Here is a 16,966-nt window from a genome sequence, read left to right as displayed (position 1 = left end):
GCAGAGTGGGGAAATCACTTCCCTTGACTTGCTGGCCATAATTTTTTTGATGCAGCCAAGGACCATTGTTGGCTTTCTAGGCTACAAGTACACATTTCTGGGTCATATCCAATTTTTTGCCCAACACCCCCAAGTCTGTCTCTGCAGGGCTGCTCTCAATCCATTCATACACCAGTCTGAGCTGATGCTGGGTGTTGCCCCATCCCAGGTGCAGAAAGTGGCAGCATGGTAAATTCTGACTGAACATAAAGGAAAATAATTTTCTCCCTGAGATTGTTCTGACAGGAAACAGGGCCTGAAAGATTGGGGCATTTCTGACCCTGGAGATTTTCACAACTTAATGCAGTCCTGAGCAACCTGCTCAGCTTTCAAACCCTGTTTGAAATCAGAGCTGGACTGAGGTTAGCTTCCTCCCCTTACTCTAAGATGAGAGAGAAAATGTGAATTTCCTGCTCTTTCCCTCCTCTGTAGAAAGGAGCAGCATGGGGTGGGGGAAGCAGTGAGGTCCTGTCTCAGTACAGCCACACCAGTGCTTCCTTCCTATGAAACATCCTTCCTTCCTTCAGCCCAGGGAGTACAAGGGGAAAAAAAACATGTAAATAACAATGCAAGTGAGCACGGTGTCCTGGAGGGGATCCTCTGCTGCCATTTTTGCTTCATGCTCTATTTCTCACTCTCCACTTCTTAAACGTGCTGCAAGAAAAGCATATGCCCTCTTGGCTCTGATCTTCATTTAGGATAGGATTTACATAAATTAATGCTTGGCATTAAGCCTGCAGATTTTGTCATTAGCATCTTGTGTAATGCTTGCAGGAGTACCTGTGCTCCAGGAGCAGTAGAATTTGTCTGTTTGTCCAGTAGTCAACAACCTTGGATAACCAGTGGGCTTAAAAGCAAATGCAGGCCGCCCTGTAGAACTGCCTTAATACAAGGTAATTCAAGATTGTTGATTTTCTAGCAGCATGAAATGGAGAATTTGGAACAAAGTTTTCCCATAATACTCATGAGTGGAGTGACATCTTTAACCCTTTCATGTCCTATTGACAAGGAAGAGCTTTGAAGCTGGTGATGTTATTCACCCTTTTCTGTGGAAGAAGTGTGGCTCAGGACCTTCCTGATGGAAATCCTGTGCCACACTTCTGACCCCAAACAGCTCCTTAGCTGCCTGCTGAAGGAGGCACCTGGGTGCTGGGATGGTCTCTGGGGTGTTACAGCTGTTGTGCTGTTTCAGTGCCCTCCCTAGTCAAAGGAGACACTTTATCCCCAAGCAAATGGGGAATTACTCTGGCCCATTCTTGGAAAGAAGAAGCAAAGGCCAGCTGTCCCTCTGCTATCTCTTTCTGCATTAAGGAGCATCCCAACAATGACTGCTGAATGCCCCAGCCAGTTCCCAGACCTTGGACTCTGGCTTATGGAGAACATCAGGTGCCCTTGCAGCTCTTCCCAGAGCAGTGAGTGGTGCAGGGTGTGTGGCTGCTCTCTGCCTGCCAGGGCAATGAGGTGCCCTCACTTTTATGTCCTGTTTGCCCTGGCACAATGCTGTGTGTCTGTGTGTGAAATGCCTGTTGTCATTTTGAGAGGCTCAGCCTGCAAGTGAATGTATTCCATCCATAAATCCATCAAGGCTTTCAGCTGGGCAGTTTTCAGTGGCAGAGCTGCCCAGTGTCATAACACCATCTTGGCAGCTTGTCTTGGAGTCTCCCCATTGTCCATGGAGGGTTAATTTTGAGGTTAAAGTCCCCACAGCTACAAGCATGCTCTCACAAAGGCAGCATGTTCCTGTTTGTAAATGTTATTTTATTTACTTTTTTGCCACCTGAGGGTATTTTCAGCAATAAATTGAACACAAAGACAACTGTTAGGATCTTCTGTCCTCATTGAGCAAATCCTATTTAAGAGTGATTTATAAGACATTTTTAAGTTCCTGAATACTTCCTTTCATTTGACTTCACACTCGCCAGTGAACAAAAAAGCTGCAGGTTGGGAGCTGAGAGAGGAAAGAAAAGCTGCTTGTTATATTAGTATTTGTGGTACAGCAAACACTAACAGGGACAGAGTTACCAACTGTTTGTATTGGGCGGCCTTGGAGGATGTGGAGATTACTCAGGGTGTGTGATTGCCCCGCCAGCCCTCACTTTCCTGTGCAGGTGCTTGTGAGACGCTGTGCCCGTGGTCCACCCAGTTCATGTGACTGGGGAGGAACCAGCCAGGCCTTGGCTGCCCTGCCTGTGAGTCAGAGCCTGCTCTGCTCTGGGGATGGAAGGTGCCCTGGCTTGCCTGCCTGCTGCTCCTGCAGGGTGGCCAAGCACCCTGAGCTGGTGATGGTGACAGCACCCGGTGTCTTGCTCCAGAGCATGTGGATTTCATGAATTGCAGCCAAAAGGTTTGCCTCAGGCTGGAAGTGATGCTGCTGCTGTAACCCGAGCTGGGCAGCCTTGATGCCAGAGGCATTTCTAATGGCTGCCAGCTTCCTCCTGGGCTTTTCATGACAGCACCGTTAGCCCTGCTGTTCTCCAGGCTGCTGAATGGAGAACAGCCTCTCCTACATCTCTACATCCTACATCCTGATGCCTAAATGTGAGAAGAAGAGGAGAATTCCCAGAACACGGCTCAAGAGGCACCACATTGAAAGACTGACCTTCCCCATTGCCCTCAACGCAGTGATCCAGCTGCTGGGGTTTTACTGCCATAAACAAAGCCAATCTTAAAACATCATTATTGGTGGACAATGTTTGTCCAAAAGCTGCAGAGTGGCACAGCTGCAGTGAGCTCCAGCATGTGCCACTCTGACACACAGCCTCTCACTGGGAGTTCACAGCTCAAGTGTAACCCCTGGTTTGCTCCAGGAGCAGCAGCAGTGCACCTGTAACCTGGATCAGATTCCTTGGCCTCCTCAGGGGCCCTTCCACGAGCCTGAATTGCTGCTAATTGCAGACTTTGTTCAGCCCTTTGCATTTTGGCTGCAAACACAGGGCAGGCCGGGCTGTGAGCTGCCTGCAGAAGTGCTGCTGTCCATCTATCCCAGGGCAGGGTCCTGAAAACCTGCCAGCAGTTTAATCTGCATCTGCACTGAGCAGGGCAAGATGTGGATTTGGATGTGTTTGCCAGGCCAGGGCAAGCTTCTCACAGCCAAATCAAGGGAACAGCAGCCTGCCCTGAAGAGGGATCCCCTCAGCAAGAGCAGCTCTGCAGAGATTTGGGGTAAAATTCTGCTGATTTGGGAGATTTCTGGTGATCATGTTTCTTTCTAGCTGTAGGGCTGTTCTGTTCAATGGGTGGATAGCAATGCTAATGATTTATAAAGTTGACCTACAAGACAGAAGTTAAAATTGGGTTTATTCTTGAATATTGAATTTTATCAGAGTAATTAGTCTTAGATGTCTGCTTAGAATTTTTGAGTTATAGGCCTGTTAGTAAAGATTAATGGAAAATTAAATTTTTGACACTTGCTGAAATATGAATGATCATTTTTATTTCAGGTCCCATTTTATTTCCTTGTGCTGCCATGCCAGCAGTCTGAGGGTCTGTGGACAAAATCCTGGGTGCCCAGAGCAGGAGGAAGTGCAGGGCAAGGTGTGCAGAGAGGACAGGGCACCCTTGTGAAATGGAGTTAAAGGTGACAGTCTGAGCTGTTCCCAAAAGATCTTCCCTGCTAAGGAGTGGGGACAGTCCTGACCACATCAGTGCTGCCTTGTGTTTGCCCAGTTCTTGGCATGGCTTGGCCTGGATCTTCCCAGACAAGGTCAGTCATGTTTGGAGGCAGAGCAGGTTTAAAAGGGCAGGGTTGGCACCAAGGACAGACCTAAGCCAGGTTTATGTTCTGGTCCAGGTGAACCTTAATGCTCTTCTTGTTTTCTGATGACAGTGCAGTCTCCAGGAGCCCATTCATCCACCTGGCCTGACACACTGGGATCAGCTGGGTGATTATCTGACAGTGCTGCAGGCTTTATCTGTGGGGAATGCATGAATGTTTTTGTATTGAATGCACAGCTCTAGCAGATTACATTTTGGCTACACAGGTACCACACACAGGCTGGGTGCCTGCCTGGCCTTTCATTTTTGTCCAAGGCAGAAAATTGATGGATTGGGAGCTGCAGCAGTCCAGTAGCTATGGCAGCTCCTCAGGCTGTTCCTGTGGCAGCTGTAAGAGAGCTGAAAAACTTTCCTTTTAGCACTTACAAACTTAATTGAATGAATTCTTCCAGGGAGAAAGTCACAGGAGTAGCCAGTTGTCTGTGTTATAGAGTTCATGAGCTTGTTTTTTTGGGAGGACCTTTGGTTGATCCCAGTTTTCTGCAGGGTTTGTAGGGATCTACATGGAAACCTCTGAGTGCCTGAGCTGATCTTTTAGCCAGAAAAACTCACAGCAATCAAAGGAGTGTTCCTGCAAAGCTGACTCAGATGTCCTTCTACTCTGTTAGGGGAATGGAATGTGCCCTGTATCAGACAGGATGCAGAGAAACAAACAACACTCCATAAATTTAATGCCAGCAGGGCTATGTTTGTAGCCATGTGCCTCTTGGGTATAGTGTTAGGAAGAATGTGAAGGTTAGAGCTGCCTATGCCTAATCAGCAGAATGATTCAAAGATGGCTATGAATACTTGAAGTTAATCTTATTAAGTGTATTGTACTAGCAGGCCTTTCCCAGCTCTGTAGGTGCTGCTGGATGAAGGACTGTGTGTGATTTTGGGTGTGTAGCCACTTTGCAGTGTGGCACTTGTCAGATGTGCAGTGTCAGCCCTGTTTCACCTGGCCAAGTGTTTGTGACAGGACAATAAAGGAGCTCAAGAAGATAATAAGAGCTCTGGTGGATGAGAACAATGCTGCAAATGGACACCTGGGAAGGAGGGAGAGCAGAGGGGAAATGTTCAACCATGCAGATCAAAGGATTCTTCCAATCTGCAAGTTTTCTCTCAAGTTGTCTTGCTGAACTAGGAGTGGGTCTCTGTAGGAATGACCTTGAGGGGTTTTTCTCCCATGAATGTTTCTAATTGCTGCTTTATGAACCCATGAGGACTTCCAGCTTCCATAACATTGTGCAGCAAGAAATTCCCTCATGAAGCACTACATGCAAGCAGAAGTAGGGCACTGAACAGGGTGAGCCCAACCAGAGACAAGCAGAAGGCACCAGGATGGGACAAGGGAGTGAAAACAGCAGCAGGAGCTGGGGTTGATGGTACTGACCCAATTTTCAGCACAAGCATTCCACAGGAGGGTGGAGGGTGTAGCATTGTGCTTGAAAGGTGAATTTTATAAAGGCCAGATGAAGAGGGTAAAAGAGCAAGTTCAAGAGTCAAGTGACAATGTGGAAGAGACGTCTGAGAAGAGCTTTTACTCTTTGCTAAATATCTGGGAATAATGGAAGTTTGAGAAGCACAAAAGATGCAGTGATGCAGGAGAGAAGAAAAGGAACAGAGGAGAAGGCTCTGGAGGTGCAGCTGAGGTTTCTGTCTCTTCAGCATCCTGACTGTACCCATAGCCCAAACCAGCTGCTGGGGAGGAACATAGAAATAATGAATGTGTGTTTCCCTATTGTCTGAGTCACAGAACTTTGGGTTCTTCACATTCAATAATCTTTGGCATATAATTTTATTCATTTTTCTAGCAATTTTCTGGATCTTGCTTGCTCTGAATCTTTTCAGTGAATCTGGGCCATTCAGCCAGCCCATGGGTGGCTCAGTTACCTCCATGCTAGCACATATTTTGGGGCTGAAGTGATGGTGAGAGCCATCCCTGAAGTCCCTTCAGAGCTGAGCTGATGGAGATGGGAGGGAGGGATGGAGGGTGAAGGAGGTGGGAGGTTTCTGTGTCCAGCAATGATTACAAAAGCACCACTGAGCTGGGGCTGCCTTTCCCATGCCATCTGCAGGATGCTGCCAAGTTTGTGACTCGCTCAAGAGATGCCTGCATAGTGTTTGTGAAATCAAATGTGACAGTCAAATCTGCTTCTGAGGACAGCACAAGTGGCAGCATGGGGAGAAATAAAACATCTTTCTCAGCTTTGATTCCAGTGCAGGATGGCACATAGGAGCAGCACTCTGTGGGAGTATCAATCCATTGCTGAGCAAGAGCTCCAGAGCATGGGAAACATCTTCCTTGCCTTGGAGCTCCCAGGGCAAGGGTGCCACTAGCAGCCCTCTTGTGAAATTCTGTATTGCTGAAAGGAAGGTGCTGCAGCTGCTCAGCAAATGCTCAGACCTGCTTTGAGTGAGCATCAAGCAGTGATTTCAAGGGGGAGCTGGAGGAGAGTGGTTTTGGAGAGGAAAGCAAAATCTCTGCTGTGCCTGGTAAAACACAACTGCTCAAACCCCAGTGCTGCTCAAAGCATCTGCTGTGAGCAGCCCTGGGTGGTTTTATGCTCTGCTGTTTTTTTTTTTTGGTCCTGCCAGCTCCATATAGGGAAATTTATTTTATTTTGCAAGAGGAAGAGCAATGCTGAGGAGTTCACTTGACGTAGGGTCAGTGTGACTCAGTGATGTGCCAGATCCTCTCTGGCATCTGCAGAGCCTGCTGCAGTGCCTCACATTGCTGTGGATGCTATTTGGTGTCAGAATTTGAGTTTCCATGAAGATTGTGGTCACTGTGGTTATTTTTGACTGCTGTCTCATCATTTCACATCTCTAGTCTCACATTGTATTGGTCAATAGTCAATCCACTTCCAGATTGCTGAGCTTTTTTCTGACTTTTAGAATTTCCTCTCCCACTAGATGCAGCTATTTCTGGGACAATTCATCCCTCAAAATATGTGCATCCCCAAAAATCACTTTGCTTTTGTGTTCAGTGGGGCCAGGGAGCCCCTGTCCCTTCCCATGTAAGCAAATCCACAATCTGCCCCCTCAGCTGTCCCAGGTTGTTGGATGCCTGCAGGTGGCATGCAGGGTTGATGTCACATAGGGCACTTTGGCTCTTGTTTTATATCCTTTTTCTTTTCTTGAGTGTTTTTCTCTTGTTCTCATGACTATGTGTCATTGTGTCAAGACAAAACCCAGGTGCTGGGAAGAACTTGCAAAAGGCAAAATCCTATTAAGAAAAACTTTCCTTCCTTGTTTTTTAACTGATTGAAGGTTCTGGCTGCAGTATTGCCATTTGCTGCATTTTGTGACACCTGTGTCCCTTTTCTGGATAGATGGTAGAGAAATTTTACTTTACAAATGAAGGATGACATGCTGGACTCCTCCCAGCCCATTCACCCTGGGGCAGGGAAGAGAAGTCCCAGTGATGCTCTCACCACGTTGAGCTGTGGTACAAGCATGATTCATCAGCAGCATTTCTGTTTGTGAGCATGACATGTTCACACTCCCTCCCACACGTGTGCAACACCAGAAATGTTTTAATTAAACCTGCAGGTCTATGTGCACATGGGGCAGAATCCAGCCAGCACATCTAAACTATACCTGAGGAGGAAAAGTTTGAATTAGAACAGTTTCATCAGCTTCTCCCTGACCTGCTTGGCCACTGGGGACTGCCCAGAGGAATTCCCTTGCTACCCCAGGTTTTGCTGATGTGCACCCACAGAGCTGCCCTCGTGCCTGAAGTGACTCTCAGCCACCTGATGTAGTTTGAATTCATAGTCTGGAGATATTGCCTGAGGTTCCCTTTCCCCAGATGTGTCCAAACACTCCTAGCATTGTGCTCAGTGCAAAAATACAGTTTGCAGGGGTATTCTGAATAATAGTTTAGCAGAAAATAGAACGGGGGGATTAAAGTTCACCTCAGCATTTAGGGGAGTGGAGGGAGTAGTAGCAGGTATGTGCTACACCCATAAGGACATGGACAGGACAATAGCCCTGCTCTGCTCCTCACCTTACTCTGGGCCACCTGGCAGCCAAGGAATGCAAACCTCAGCCTGTGGCTTTCACAGCACACAGCATCCCAAGGACTCAAACTTCAATGAGGCAAATTGCTTTTCTACTCTCTGATTATAGCTGTGCTTGCATCTATTGATTTTCTATTGCCTTTGATGAGTGCTGCTCTCAGAGGCTATGGGAAACCCTGGCAACTGCAAGAACAGACAAATAAATTAGTAAAAAGAGATTGGAGACTAAGGCATTAATAATTCTCATTCACCTGTAGGATTGGGCAAAGCCACATGTGTCATATATGGGGGCTGTGCCACCCCAGCAGTGCCATCCCTGGCACCTCAGGCTCACCCAAACACACTGATCTTGCATTATCAGTATAAAAGTGCAAGCAAAAAGATTAAAAACCCCCAAAGATTAAATGCAAAATGTGCTTGTGAGAGATGTCAGTGTCTCTCAGTGCTTGACAGGCATGTGTGGCAGCTGCTGGTTTCTATCTTGGCATAACAGGAGTCTGCTCCAGCAGTTATTTTCCCAGATGAGTGTTTTGGGGACATCCTGAAATCAGGAGTATTACAGCGACTTTAGACGGTCACTGTGGTGAGAGAAGGACGAGAATATTGTTTCTTGATCAGAAGGCTTGATTTATTTATATATGATATATATTACATTATAACTATACTAAAAAGAATAAGAAGAGAAGTTGCAGAGAGCTGCTCAGCTAAGAATAGAATAGAAAGAATGAATAACAAAGTTCTGTGTCCAGGGAATCTGTCCCTGAGCTGCTCCTGTGATTGGCCTTTAATGGTACACATGGAAGATGAGCCAATCACAGGGACACCTGCTACATTTCACAGCAGCTGATAACAATTGTTTACATTCTTCTTCTGGGGCTCTGCTTCCCAGAAGATGGACAAATGTGAAAGAAAGGATTTCTATGAAAAAATGTCTGCGACACAGGAGCAGTGAGTGCCTGTGGGATTCATCCCAACAAACCAGAGCAAGGATGTGTAGGGTGAGATGATTCTTCCATCTGGAGAGGAGCAGCACTGTGGGCATAGAGAGCTCTGGCAGAGATGATGTGAGCAGGTCTCAGGTAGCAGCCATTTAATTGTTGTTCCTGAAATAGATGATTCTTATCTCCTAATTCACGCAGTGTTTAGCTAACACAAATGTTTCTAGCTGGAGGTTTTTCCCTCTGTTCACAGCTGTGAACTGACTGTATGTGTTTTGTGCAGGCAACATAAAGTTATTCCAAGGGAAGTTAAGTCCAACAATTCTGCTATAGAAACATTTTCATAAATAGTAGGTAATGAGCAAAAGTGAGTGTGCAGAAAAAAAAATAAATTTAAGAATATTAAGGGTAATTGAGAATTTTAACTCTAGTAAATGTCTTGAACACTGAATTCTCACAGCTGTATAGCCAAAACCATGCAGAGTCAGAAGAGCCCTCAAAGGGCTGAAAAGGCTGCCTTAGTCTGTGGGAGCAGGCCATTGATAATGCTAAATATGAGTGTAGTTAGAGATGAGCACACTTGTTGAGGAAGATCAGAAAACCCAATGATAAACCTGTGGGGAAAGCAGGATCAGAATGAGTCATTTAAACAGTGAATCCTGGTAAATCACTGCAGTGTTTGGTGTTACAGTGCTGCTTTCAATTGGTTAAAATGTGTGAAGCTGGGGTTTGACTCCTTGTGCTCTAATAAAGAACATTTTAGATCAGACAAAATTGTTTTTTCTTCTTTTTTCTGTAGGTAGTTACTGGCCACATATTTTGCCTTGGTGTTTTATTTGAGTACCAGGTATTTGGAGGCTCCCCAGGCTTCCTGTGTGTCTCATTTGAAAAATGTTCTTTCAGAACTCAAATCCATTGTGCCTCTTGGCTTAAGGCAGGGCTGCCTTTATTGTTGAGGCAAAAAATCAGATCAGTTTTAAAGAATCAAGGAGCACACCTGATTGCTTTTCTGAGCTTTTCCAAAGCTTTCCTCAACTTTCAGTTCATGTTCTTGATGCCTGGCCCTGCAGAGAGAGTGGCATCATTGCTGGGGCACAGCTGCCATCCAGATCCCTGAGCCCCCTTTGCTGTCAGTGGGGGAAGAGTTCTCCTCCTGTGCAAGTCCTGTTCCCTGGCAAGGTCAGGTGAAGGCAGCTGAGCATCTTTTCCTCTTTCAATCTAGAAGACTTTAGAGCTGAGCAAAAGGAGATGCATCAGTCTTGGTGTGTCAATATACAGGCCAGTACCACATAGAAAATAATGGCATCCCTATTGCTGCAGGAGTATTTCTGTTCAGTATTTCCTCTGGTACAGCCAGGAGGAGCTGTCCTGAGCTGCAGGAGCACATCAGCTGTGCTGTGACCATTCAGCTTTTGTGTGTCCAGGAATGCAACCTGCCAGTCTTTAATCTGATTTTATTGCTGACTCAGATGGTTCTGTTAAACTCAACTCCCCCTACTACATTTGCCACTGCCGCAGTTTACTTGCTGTTATGAAAGTTATCATCCTCTTTTCTTCCTGTGGTTTTTTTTTTGTTTTGGTTGGGGTTTTTGTTTGTTTACTTTTGGGTGGGGTTTTTTGTTGTTATTGCGGTTTTTTGTTTGTGTGTGGATTTTCAATTGTTTGAGGTGGGGTTTTTTTTGTTTGGTTGGTTTTTGGGGCTTTGTTGGTTTGAGTATTTGATGGGATTTAGTTCCAAAAATTGTAAGATAGAGGTAGGCTGAAAACTGCTCAGTTTTCCAAAAGAGAAAAATATGAAGTCCATACATCCATATCAGATTGTTCAGTGCATTTACAACCCTTATCAGATTTATTTAACATCTCCTGTTTAAATATCCACCAACAATATTAATTAGCATTAGTAATAGTCCCAGTGTTTGAATCCTGTACCATTTGCTCTAATTCTTTAATATCATTGACAGACTGGAGAAGAACAGTCACAAACAGCCAGAGTAGTTTAGGTAAGTCCTCTTGAGTTCTGTGGTCCAAGCCCTAACTCAAATAATGACTTCAAAACATTCAGAGATACAAATACCTATATATCTGTGTATCTATGTGTACCTAAGATAATATTTTATATTGGCCAATTCCCCTCAATCTTATACATGTGCACTCTGTTTGTAATAATAATTTGGTCTGGTTCTGTCTCCCAGCACTGAGGTTGCTTCTGGCTATGCCAGAATGTTAAAGGGCCTCCAGGTAGGAGATTTGTTGTAGATCCTTTTGTTTGTAGCTCTTATTGTTTGTAGGTGTTGCTTTACATCTCCTTCTCCTTATTAAACTAATCAGATTGAGCCTCTTTGCTCTCTGGCAGTAAATCATGTCAGCTGGGGAGGTTCTGGGATGTTCCAGAGCCAGCCCTGAGCCCCTCTGTGATGTCCCCCAGCCTGTGTGGAGCCCGTGGCAGTGTTAGAGCAGTGGCACAGCCACCAGGCCTGTGCATTTCTGCCTCCCTGCTGCTCTCACTGCAGCCCAGCTGCTGCTGGGTTAACCATTAACTCCCAGCTCCTGGCCTGGCAGGGACAACCTTTTGTTTTCAGACTCTCTGTGGCCTTTCCTGTGCTGGTGCAGTGCCATTCCTGGGGTTCTGCTGGGGCTGGACAGCCTTTCCTGCCTGCAGGCAGCTGCAGTGGCCTCAGCAGTGTGGGGACAGCTTGGGGGAAGGAGCAGGACACGGCCATGGTGGTGAGGGAGGGGACAGGCACGTGGCCATGCTGTGCTCAGGACACCAGGGTTCCTCTCCTGGTGCTGTTTGCAGTGCTCCTTCAGGGGCTGAAGAGCTGAACCGTGTGGGAATGACCACAAATCCCCCAGATGGTCCCACAGGTGCCCAGTGGGTCCCCATGGTGGGGCAGCCTGGGCCCCCTGCCTGCCTGGAGATGGATCCCCCCAGCCCAGGCTGTGTGTCAGGGTGCTGCTGCCTCCCTTGCTGGCACTGCTCACATCCTGCTCATCACACTGTGCCCTAGGAAACTCCTGCGTGTTTCCTCTGCACAGAGCTCCACAGAAATTCTGGAGGTCAAGTTCTGGTCCAAGACAGATTTCCTGAGCAAGGCTGAGATCAGAGCTGCAGTCATCCTGCCTCCACTCAGGTTTGCAGCAGCCCTCCCATGCCTCAGGCCCCTCAGGCCAGTGCTAATGCTGAGTGCCACAGGGGACTTCAGATCCTCCCAGGGGCCCTTTCCTGCTCCTCCCTCAAAGCACAGAGGGGTTTTTTACAAACCACCCTGCCAGCTCTGAGCTGAGCTGGAATAGTTCACACTCAGTGTGTCAGTGTGCTGATGAGTTCTAATTGCTGCTCATGTCAGCAGCAGCAAGGAGAGGGATAAGCAACTGCTCATCTCCTGGGTGGGTGAGTGGGTGGCAGCTGAGGGCAACAGCAGCTTTGGAAATGGGAGGGAGAAACTTGAAACTCCTCTGGTAGAGTGTCCTTGGGATGTGAAATCTTCACTACAGCCCAGGTGAAGATTTCTGCTGAGCAGCCTGAGATGCTGGAGAAATACTGGCAGTGTCAAATGGCAGCAGCTCCCAGTGCCCTCCATCTGCCAGCCAGCATGGGGGGCTGCCCCATCCTCAGTTATGGCTGGGGTTTGCCTTTTGCTGATTCTGTTCATGGCTCCTGAACCTTCATCACTAAGGTGTCTTCAGGAGAGAGGTGCAGGGCTGGAAAGAGAGGTGTCTGCTGCATGTACAGGGGCCTGAATCCTGCATGAGTGTGACCCTCTGCACCCGAGTGTGACCCTCTGCACACGAGTGTGACCCTCTGCACCCCAGTGTGACCCTCTGCACACGAGTGTGACCCTCTCCAGCCTGGGATCTCACAGGGAGCAGCTGCCCAGGCTGGGGAGCCCTGGCTGAGGCTCCATGGTGGTGCACAACCCACCTGGGCAGAGCAGCATTGAGGACCCTTCCTGCCCTTAGCCGTGGGCAACAGGCTGGTTTTGGTCACAAAGTAACAAAACCCAACTTCAAACCCCAACTTCACACATTTTAACCAACTCAAAGCAGTAATCTAATATCAAACACTGCAGAGTTTTACTAGGATTCACTATTTAAATGACTCATAGTCACAAAGTAAATGGACTGTGGCTCTTCTCTGCAATTTCATTTCACATAATGTAGCACTCAGAAATGTGTTTAATTAAAAAGTTATTTATATAAACATTGATAGCCTAACTTAAACTGTGAATATATTTATATTCTGAGCTCTTATATTGATTTGGAGCATTTTTTTCTTTCAGGGTGAGATTGCCTCCACTCAAAGGAATAACAACAACATACTGGAGATACACAAGGTGTATACCATTCACCCAGACTAAGAAAAGCTTTGTTCTGAAAGGAACAAAAGAATCATGGCAGAATGTACAGGTTACAAGGAAACCTCAAACCGACACCTCCGTTTCAAACTGCAGAGCCTCAGTCGCCGCCTCGATGAGCTGGAGGAAGCAACAAAAAATCTGCAGAAAGCAGAGGATGAACTGCTGGACCTCCAGGACAAAGTTATCCAGGCAGAAGGCAGCAACTCCAGCATGCTGGCTGACATTGAAGCCCTGAGGAAAAGAGTGCTGAAGATTGAAGGCAAGGATGAAGAAATCAGGAAGGCTGAAGAGCTTTGCAGATTAATGAAAGAAAAGCTTGAAGAGGAGGAGAGCCTCACTCGAGATCTGAAGTCAGAAATTGAACTCCTTCAGAAGAGAATGGCAGAGCTGGAGAAGCTGGAGGAGGCTTTCAGCAGGAGCAAGAACGACTGTACCCAGCTGTGTCTTAGCCTCAATGAAGAGAAGAACTTGACCAAAAAGATATCTACAGAATTAGAAATACTTAGGGTGAAAGTGAAAGAACTGGAATCATCTGAGGACAGGCTGGATAAAACTGAGCAGACCTTAACAGCTGAGCTAGAAAAGCTGAAATCCTTAGCCCTGAGCTTCATCACAGAAAGAAAACATTTTAATGAAAGAGAAAAGCAAAATGAAAAAATAATCCAGGAGCTAACACAGAAATTAGAACAAAACAATAAACTAAATAGGGCAGATCAAACTAGAAATGCATCCAACTTGCTAGAAAGGTCATCCAACAATCTGCTGGACAGGAATGATATCAGAATTGAAGATGACTTGACTTCTGCACTGCCTTCTAAGGAGACCAGGAGGAAGGGAAGTGTGGATTACCTGAAACACGTAGAAAATGAAACCAGGAATAAATCAGAAAACCAAAAGAATAAAAACCAGGAAGACAACAAAGTGAAAGATCTCACCCAAGAAATTGAGAAACTTAAAATTCAGATCAAACATTTTGAATCTTTAGAAGAAGAACTGAAAAAAGTGAGAGCCAAAAATAATGATCTGCAAGACAGTTACCTGAGTGAGCAGAATAAGAACAAACTCTTAACAGGTCAGCTAGAAGAAATAAAAATGCAAATAAAGAAACAGAAAGAGCTGGAGAATGGAGAAGTTGAAAATGAAGATACAAGCTTTTCTAGCAGGGGAAAGCACGACAGACCTAAATACAGAGGTGTCCTGGCTGATTTGGCAGCTGCTAAGCACAGGCCAAGGGAGCTCTCACCACAGCAGCGCCGGGAAAGAGCGCGGAACAGAGACTTTGCCCTCAGCAATGACAGCTACAGCCACACTGCTAAAAGGGTGCCCAGTCCAAGCCTGATGAACAGAAAAGCAGGGAAAGCTTCTGCTGCATCTGCCCTTTCAGACACTGCTGCCACAGATACAAGGAGACTGGAAGAGAAATCTTTAGTTTCCACTCTTTCTTCCGGTCAGAAGGAAAGCTGCGTGGTGCAGAACGAGGGGAAGAGATCCAAAGAGCAGCCATCTGTCCTCAGCCGGTATCCTCCTGCTGCACAGGAGCAGAAGGCTTGGAAAGCACCTTCCAAAGCTGTTGGTGACACAGGCCTGAGATCCAAGGTGGAAAAGCCGTCTCAGGTGTTCCGTGGGAGCTGCCAGAACGGCGCTGACGCACGGGATGAAAAGCCGAGCAAAGGAGAATCAGTGGGTTCTTTGTCTGAGAGGCTGAAGACAAGTCAGGCTGAGGTCAGTGAGGGCTTGGGGGACCCACAGCTCACCAGGGGTACCCACAGCTCTGCCAATGGCACAGCCTCTGCTTACAGGTACCACGTGTCCTCCAGCGGGTCAGCCTCAGAGCCTGCTGCCTCCAAAGTGGAAGCAGCGAGCACTTTTGCCTCATCACACAGACAGCCCTCAGAGGGGAGGGCCAAAAGGGCAGGGATCTCCCAGGAAAGAGAAGCTGCAGACACATCACCTGAAAGGGGGAAGCTTTCGACACTGACAAAGCGCTCCCATCGCTCCAGGAGTCAGGAGGACATTCTGCAGCTTCTCACAGGTCTTGATAAAGAAGGCACTGAGCAGTCTTCAAGTTCAGCAGCAGATCATGTAAATATGGGTTTAAAAACTGATTCTAAAACCATACAGAGTAACCAGGAAAAAGTTAATTCAGATGAAGAATCAGGGAGAGGCAAAAAACCAACCGCTCTGTCAGATTTTGAGACGAGAAAGAAAGTCAGTTCCAAGCAGTTCTCCAATTCTAGGGGAGTTTTTAGAGCATCGCTTTTTGAAAATGACAAAAAAACTGTGAATGATGAAGACTCTAGCAAGAGCATAAAACCATTAGATGCCAGCACTGGAGAATTGAAATCCAGAAGATCCTTCAGCCCTAGAGAAGCTCTGAGATCAAAAGCCATCATTAAACCTGCAATTGTTGAGAAGGATATGAAGGCAATCATGGGAGGAACTGTTTCAGAGGCAGAGTCAGAAAAACAGAAGTCTACTTTTAAAATGGTAACAAATAAAATGACAAGCAGCATCACAATCTTTCCTTCTGAGCCAACAGCTTCAAGGACCACTGCAGATACAGCAGCCAAGGAAAGGCATGTTTCCACCAGCAACATCAGAGTGGCTTCAAATGAGCCTTCACCACCAGTAACAAACAATGTCCCTTCACCCTTTGAGGCATCAATAAATAGAAGTGCTCTGAAGTCATCTGAGGCAGACAGAAGTGGGGAGGCAGTGCTGAGGAGTAAAGCTGAAACAGTGGTCTCGAGAAGCAGCATTATGCTAAAGACCTCTGAACTGACAGAGAGGAGCAGTGCAGAGAATCAGCTCTCTTCCAGAGAGCCTGTGGAGACAATCAGCTGGAAGAGCCACGGCTCATCAGATGCAGGTTCATCCGAAACAAAGCACGTCACTGTCAGAAGTTCCTGGAGAACAAGGCAAGGCCTGCATTCCCTGGAGGACTCTCAAACCAAAGTGGAGAAAAGTGCAACTTCCAGTGCCACAAACTTGTGTAGATCCTCAGTGGACCTTTTAGAAGGGGAAGGGAGTAGTTCAAAAGCAGACTTCATGGAGCAGCCTTCCTCAAGGACAAGTGCCACAGCTAATTCTTGGAGTGCCCCTGAGCTGGGCTCCCGAAGGACCAAAAGCAACTTGAGTGCCCCTGAGCTGGTGCCCCGCAGGAGCTGTGCCAGTGACCCTGCAGCAGCTGCTGCCTGGCAGCGCTCCACGCCCCCTGTGAGTACCCTGTCCTGGCACTCCTGCACTTGGTGAGCTTCTCCAGGGTGCCTGTTCCCTGTAGGCTGCATGATTTGAAATTTTACAGCTTATTTCCTATCTTCAGCACTGTTCCACTTGATGAGGTTCTCCAGGTTGGCTGTTCCCTGTAGGCTGCATGACATGAAATTTTACAGCTTATTTCCTATCTTCAGCACTGTTCCACTTGGTGAGGTTCTCCAGGTTGCCTGTTCCTTGTAGGCTGCATGACATGAAATTTTACAGCTTATTTCCTATCTTCAGCACTGTTCCACTTGGTGAGGTTCTCCAGGTTGGCTGTTCCTTGTAGGCTGCATGATTTCAAATTTTATTATTTGCTAAGTGCTGCCTCTCCCCGCTCCTGCTGCCTTCCTTCAGCAAATTCACAATTCACAGCGCCCACAACTTTCTCATGTGTGAATTACCAGATTTAGCCTTCTTGAAATGAGATCCATCTGCTTGGGGCTTGTAATGCCATCTGAATAACCACATAGTAGCATCAGAGAAATATAGTCACAGCTTAAGTAGGACGTGGCATGCTTTTCAGAGTGACTTTATGGAGCATTTTAAATTTGGAGTAGCAATGAAAAAATGATGGGAATGAGCAGATTTGAGTGGG

At 46.7% G+C, this 16,966-nt stretch overlaps 1 protein-coding gene across 3 annotated transcripts in view; it reads left to right on the top strand.

Moving 5' to 3' along the window:
* Positions 1-16,966, top strand: part of LUZP1 (leucine zipper protein 1) — a 33,947-nt gene that overhangs the window by 8,353 nt on the left and 8,628 nt on the right. For all 3 annotated transcript variants that reach the window (XM_064731841.1, XM_064731843.1, XM_064731842.1), the window contains exon 2: positions 13,036-16,329. In XM_064731841.1, the coding sequence (XP_064587911.1) occupies positions 13,147-16,329 (3,183 nt within the window). In that variant the 5' untranslated portion in view covers positions 13,036-13,146. The remainder of the gene's footprint in view (positions 1-13,035; positions 16,330-16,966) is intronic.

The sequence above is a fragment of the Zonotrichia leucophrys genome, chromosome 23 (genome assembly GCF_028769735.1).
Source record: "Zonotrichia leucophrys gambelii isolate GWCS_2022_RI chromosome 23, RI_Zleu_2.0, whole genome shotgun sequence".
Lineage (NCBI taxonomy): Eukaryota > Metazoa > Chordata > Aves > Passeriformes > Passerellidae > Zonotrichia > Zonotrichia leucophrys.
Note: the sequence above shows the minus strand (reverse complement) of the source record. Positions and strands in the feature narration are given on the sequence as shown.